The 6,823-nt window shown below is 39.8% G+C and overlaps 1 protein-coding gene across 1 annotated transcript in view; it reads right to left on the reverse strand.

Moving 5' to 3' along the window:
* Positions 1 to 6,251, reverse strand: part of nnt (nicotinamide nucleotide transhydrogenase) — a 43,189-nt gene extending 36,938 nt beyond the window's left edge. The window contains exons 1-2 of the mRNA XM_034710360.1: positions 6,008 to 6,251; positions 3,572 to 3,787 (exon numbers count right to left, since the gene is read on the reverse strand). Coding sequence (XP_034566251.1) covers positions 3,572 to 3,725 — 154 coding nt within the window. The 5' untranslated portion in view covers positions 3,726 to 3,787; positions 6,008 to 6,251. The remainder of the gene's footprint in view (positions 1 to 3,571; positions 3,788 to 6,007) is intronic.
* Between the last annotated feature and the right edge of the window lie 572 nt (positions 6,252 to 6,823).

Consider the following 6,823-nt stretch of genomic DNA (forward strand, 5'->3'; position numbering starts at 1 on the left):
TGATGGGAATTAATTTTTGGAGAAGGAAGTGAAAAAGACAGAAAGACAGACTCACAGCAAAAGAGATCCAAATACTCTGACTCATTCACTGATTTATTATGTGAAGCTTATTTGTTCTGTGTCTCCTTTAAACTCTTCTTCAGGTTTGCTGTGAAAGCAACAGATGGGTCACATGTTGAGTCAGCTCCTATGGAAAATTCCACTGCAGCTCTTCCTCTGACAGACTGCCTTTCCTCTCACCCAGTGACCCATCCACCAAGAATTCAAAATGAATACATTACATTTCAGAGTCACCACATACTACTGCAGGATATACATCTCCAGTTCCTTTCTGCCAACACATCAAACAAGTCCTGATAACTTGAGTGGATCAGAGTCAGGCAGAGCTGATCAGTTCGGCCCACGGCTCACATATTACTGAACAAAACAGCAGGAAACAGCACAACCACCAGACCGCCACTGTAATCCTAAAAATAAAAGTGGAGCAGTGACTAAGCATCATCTTGCACGTCTGTAAATCTCACTGTAACAACCTTTAAATCTTAAATCTGGATATCCAGATGAAAGATTGTCAAGAGAACACAAACTTTTCTTGCCATTGAGTTATATTCGGCTAATTCGTACATATAATGTTTTTAAGAAGCTACCTGGGATTCATTGTTAGCTCACACCAGAACCACATGCATCAGCATATCAAACTTCCTACTCTTGCAGCCCCTCCTGGCTGCATTAACCCCTTAAAACAATGTCTCAAGTTTGCCATTAACAGCTTGTTCATGTAGCACCGTTATTCAGTCCATGTTAGATCCAGTCTCACATCAACACACAGCCTCAGTCTACTCTATACTGTCCCCCTATAGGCTCTCTACAGGTCATAACATAAGCACATCTATATGATCTGCATGTGGTGGACTGGACTCCTCCTCTCCTCCACTCCTTTGTGACCCTGTAAATTGATTCTTGTGTGTCCAGAATAGACGCTGCCAGCTGTTACTGGAGCCAACTGCACTGCACCGTGAACCAGGTCATAGGCACCCCTCAAACACCCACTTACGCAGAGTACACAGCATGACCAGGAACCAGGCACACTCTGACATGATGCACCTGCAACCAGCTGGCACTGGTTCTTACAGTACACACACACACACACACACACACACACAGAAAACCCACACAGACACACAGCCTCTGCCTGGTAACTGGACACAGAGTGCGGGCGCATTACAATGCCTGAGGGCTGCAGTGGGTGACCTTGAGGCTGAAAGTACCTTCAGGTAGCCTCACTGACCTCTAGAACAAACTTTAGAGAAGACTTCAAGGCAGAGCTGAAGTATGTGTTGTCCTGTTTGGTTTTATTTATCTCTGTTTTGTGAAAACACGGGATTATCCTCTCTTTAACAAGAACAACAATCATATTAAGGGATTCAAAATGAAAAAGAATGAATTAGTTTGTTTTGCTCTCACTATAATATGGCTGATTTGCTTCAGTGGTTTCCAAGGCCATCTAATTACAACAGAGTGAACAGCATACCTGTCTGTCCACTCTAAAGGGTAATACTATTCTGAACACCTCCTCTGTCAGTCTTTATGTAATGGGTATGTTGCCACCTGCTATGTTGCACCTGATACCTAAATACATGAGAAGGCAAACAGAGTGCACAGGTGGGGCTGCCTTCACGTTTCTATCAGTGGTAAAATGTGGAACTAAAAACCTCAACAGTCAGCTTATATAAAGGGTTTTAAGTTTAGATTTTAACAGGAAAAAAGAAAGTTTAAATAAAGAAGAAGAAAAAAAGAAGTCTGTATGATCCACCTTGAAATGCACTTTCCCTTTCCCCAGAGCTACTGGTGTCATTACCATGCTGGACACTTTGTTAAACCAGAAGTAGGAACCTATTTAATTTCATTGTGCCATGTTATGAATAAGAGAAAGGAGCAAATCTTTTTTTATTCCCTTCTTCATAAAAAACAAACAAAACATCAATCAGTTTAATAATTTAACTCTATGGTTGATCTGTTCTTTCCAGGTCATACATACATGCTTCTATCCACTAATGCTTCCAATCTCAACACCATGGCCTCCCAAGTTTAGATCAGGGGAGCCATCAAAAGAACAATATTTATGCTCAATTAAATCGATCACATTTATATACAAGGATGCACAGGCTAGTAGCTGCTGCTTATCTCATTACATTAAAGCTAATCAACCAACATAGGCATGCTGATTGCAATGTTTTCCTGACGTCACGCTAGGGCTAGGAAGCCTGAATATTTTGTACTGCTATATTCTAGGTTTGAAAATGGCATAAGAAAAGATATGTAACAAATTATCATCTATTGTTTAAGTTGATGAGAGTTTATGAGATTTATCAGTAACTGAAGAAATAATGAAAAGTGAAATTTGGAGGAACAACACAGGGCGACATCTTAAATAACCTATTTGATACATAGACTGTAAAAAAAAAAAAGTGGACGTTCAATCGCTCGACTGGAAGTGAAGCTTCCACAAAAACTCTGCCCCCTGGTGGCTGGCTGCAGTATAGGTCAAAAACTCAGAAACTCAAAACCCCAAAATTTGAATGGGGCTGAGGTCAAACTTTAAAATATAAATACACGTGGTACGAATGTTTCTCACATCCGTATGCTGTGATGATACGTAGTTATTATTTGACTTTCTGAAAAGTTTCTTTTTCGTTAGTTATTAGAGGTTAAAAAACAGGGTTTTACTTCCGGGTTCACTTTGATTGACAGCTGCCGTAGAGAGAAACTCCATAGGATCTCGTGACTGTAGGCTGTAAAACGGAGCTTGTTACCGTGGCAACACAGAAATTCTCTACTGCGCAGACTCTGGCTGCACAATGTCGACACATTCAAACAGGATTTCTTGGCTTCAAAACCGAACAACGGGAAAAGGCAGAGCAATGCTGTGCATTATCTTTTTTACAGTCTATGGTTTGATATTGCATTTGGAGTCCACAGCTATGACAAGTCTTTAGCATCTAAACAATTCCAAGCTAACATCAGTGTAAGCTAGAAAATGCCACATTGCCTTATGTTAGTTAGCTAGCTGAGAAATGACACCTAATCTATCTTTTACTGTTACATGATGAAAAAGTGATGTTAGCTAAGAAGTGGTTGAATGTTAATATTGATGTTTTTTAACAGCAGCCAGTGACTTATCACATATGTTGTTTTACCCGGACATATGGCCCCAGCAATACTTTATAACAGAATGTAGCTTCCAATCCGAAGTGTAGCGTCAAAAAAAATGGTAGCTAAGTGTAAATGCAGGAAAGTAGTTTTGATGCCTCTGTAATGCTGTGTTACTATTTCAACCTCTATTCTGACTATGTATGGTGCACATGTCCCAAGAAAGTCCACAGCTGCCCTCTGTCACAGTGTAGTTTTTAGATCATGTGACCTTAGTTGAGCTGAGTTAGTTCTAATACTGTCTGCGTCTTCAGAGGGAAAAGTTGTAGTAACATGTCAAAATTGGGATAATGTTAATTTACCTTCTATTCACAAACAAAATGTTAAAGTATCATGACAAACTGAAGTGTCCATGTCTTACCTGGACTAGCACATCGTCCCAGAGCTTGATGGGTCCTGAAGAAGCGAATGCACGATGCTTTGACTGAAGGGCTGCCCTGCAGCTTCATGCAGGAAATCCCGCTGAACACAGGGGCCGAGCAGCTAGCTGCCACAACACGGAGGAGGCTCGCCATGGTGCACACACACCTGACACTCACACACCAGGAGGAGCTCGACAGGACAGAGAACACCCCTCCTTGTGGGGGGAGGCGTGAGAGATAGAAAGAGAGAGAGGGGAGGGTGAGAAGAACAACCAGGAAAGTTATTTAAAGTGTGCAAAAGTAAAAGGGTATGAGTCGCACTGTACCCACGAGTCTGCACAAATATGTCCTCTGTTTTCTTATGGATCACACACACACTTATGTCCCCTGTGTATGCAAAAGGTCACATTGACTGGAACTAAACTTTCCTACATATATTTGTCCCAAAATACAACACATTCGTCTGCTGTTGGAGACACATTATCAGTTTATTCTTGGTTACTGATGCACATATACAATATATTCAGGCCTTTTTTCTGCTACCAACATTTTGTGATTTAAGTTTTCATTCAATCTAACAAATATAAAATCAAGCACAATGACAGACTCTCCTTAACACTGTCTGCAGACCACTGAATGACTCTGAGGCAGTAAAAAGCACAAGGGAGAGCATGTTTACTTAAAGGGAGATAATGAAACTGGGATAGGTGAGACTGGTGTAGAAGGGTTCAAACTAGAAATAGCTGGCAATAAACTCCACTGTGACATTTTATATGCACACAGAGGTTATACCCATCACAAGGCAAGTCTGGTTACTTAATGATGACAATAACTGTCAGGTTCAGTCATGGAAGGTATTTAATCACACGTATTTGCATAAAGGCAATATTAAAAGTAACCTCAGGGTCATTGTAGTAATTATGCACTAACGGCAATCAGGAAGTCAATATTTTTATTGATGCATCTTATAAGATGCACCAATAAAAGTAGACTTCCTGATCCGGTGTCAGGAAATCAATGCTTGTGTTTAACTGACTGATAACTGATTTATACTCCAAGGTTATATCTGTAATATCTTTTCAATCAGCAGTACTCTAATGTAAATCTACCATTTTAGAAAACAGACACCACTAAATATGGAAGAATATATGTACCAAGATTACAATGAAAAAGCAAATTTGAAAATTAAATTGCATTAACAGAAATGCTTTTTAATTTTCTAAATATGTGCGCATTATTTGATTCATAAATAAAATTAATATTCAATTATCCTATTTGAACTTTAATTTTCATCTTCATCAATGCTAATGCCCCTCTAAATTAGCATTTTAATTTTCTTCTTAATTTGAATTTTGATACTAATTTAGAGGGCTTTTTTTTTTATTAAATAGCAAATGTCATTTACTTTTCAATTTTAATTGCGAAACATAATTAGCATTGTTTAAGATGAAAATTAAAATCCAAATGGGATTATTGAATATTAATTTTATTTGCGAGTCAAATAATGCACACATATTTAGAAAGTTACAAAGCATTTCTGTTAATTCAATTTAATTTTCAAATATGCTTTTTCATTTTAACTTTGGTACAGATATGCTTCCTATAATCTTTGGATTTGAAAACCTTTAATCTAAAATGTCTTCTTTAGTTATTTATTTTACCTATTCATCAAAATGTATGCATTTCATTTTGACTGACCTAACCACCACTTTCCTGCAAAACTGTAAAACAATATAATGTTAAAAAATGATTAGCACCCATAATTAGAACTCTGATGACTTTCAGTATGATTAATGTCATTACGTCCTCTGAGTGGTGTGTTCAGGGCTACTATTTCATGTTAGGAAATTTAAGATACCACGTCACCAAAAAGTGTGGCGCTCCTGCCAAATAATGCCAATGACATTTTGCAAAAACTACAACGTTAGCCAATGACAACTACTCCTAACATGTGTCGTTTCGTCCTGAATGTCCTAGTTTAAACCTTAAACCCGGGTCAGGCTGTGAAGGGCTCTCATAAACCTGTGGCTGACGGCATTGCTATTATGACCCAATAAAATAACTTGAATCAATGACTTCCACTCGGCAGCATTATATTTCACTGTGCGTCATACAGAGACCTTGGAGAGTCAAAATCTGAAAGAGACGCTGAGTTTTTGTTCGACAGGGGCTCAATGATGTCCCCCTGTGAGTCAGACATCAATATGTCTAATAACAAGGCGGGCAGCACTCTTCTCTTTTTGTCTCCTAGCGGGGGTGAAGCTACAATGAGCTAGCTCGCCTGCTAGTAGGTGACAAATATACACATCTGTTTCGTGCATGTTGGAGAAGCGTGACTCAGAAGAGCCCGAAACACAAGCAAACAAATGAAAATCGAAACAAGTGCACATAGAAAAGTGAGAGTAGTGGGGTTAGCGGCAGATATCTTGACTGACCTTTGCAAATGGTCCTGGCTCTGTGTGCAGCACAGGCGAACTGTTGGATAACCCGGAAGGTGTCCGGAGCAGAGGCCGATTATTATTGGATCATATGAGAGGCATCAGAGGATATCCTGACATTTACAATCAGCTGTCACTGACGAGACATAAAAAGACACAAGTATCCTAACATATGACTCTGACTTTATAGCGGTCCCTGAACTATTTATGAACTGACAGTAACATCAATGCTCATATTTGTAACATCATCCGGCATAATATCAATGTTATATTTTAATATAATTTTAGTAAAAACCTTTTTAGTGTATACGTTTTCTTATAAGTGCAAACGATACCAAAGAACTAATAAACATGCAAAGACAAGATGTTAATTATTTTATATATTTACGTGTCTACTTTTATATCGAAAATGGCGTCGCAGACCGGAGGATGCAGAGATTCTGCAAACGTAATTTCCACTGAGGGGCGCTGTTTATCCACATTTGAACACCAGGAGCTCTGCCTGTCTGCCTGTCTGCCTGTCTGCCTGTCTGCCTGTCTGCCTGTCTGCCTGTCTGCCTGTCTGCCTGTCTGCCTGTCTGCCTGTCTGCCTGTCTGTCTGATCTCTGCATGCCTGCCTGTCTGCCTGTCTGCCTGCCTGCCTGCCTGCCTGTCTGTCTGTCTGTCTGATCTCTGCATGCCTGTCTGCCTGCCTGTCTGTCTGTCTGTCTGTCTGTCTGCCTGCCTGCCTGCCTGCCTGCCTGTCTTTCTGTCTGTCTGTCTAGACAGTCTGTCTGTCTATGCTTAACCTATATTTCCTGCATTGAGAAAACA

Source organism: Notolabrus celidotus, chromosome 19 (assembly GCF_009762535.1).
Source record: "Notolabrus celidotus isolate fNotCel1 chromosome 19, fNotCel1.pri, whole genome shotgun sequence".
In the NCBI taxonomy this organism is placed as follows: domain Eukaryota; kingdom Metazoa; phylum Chordata; class Actinopteri; order Labriformes; family Labridae; genus Notolabrus; species Notolabrus celidotus.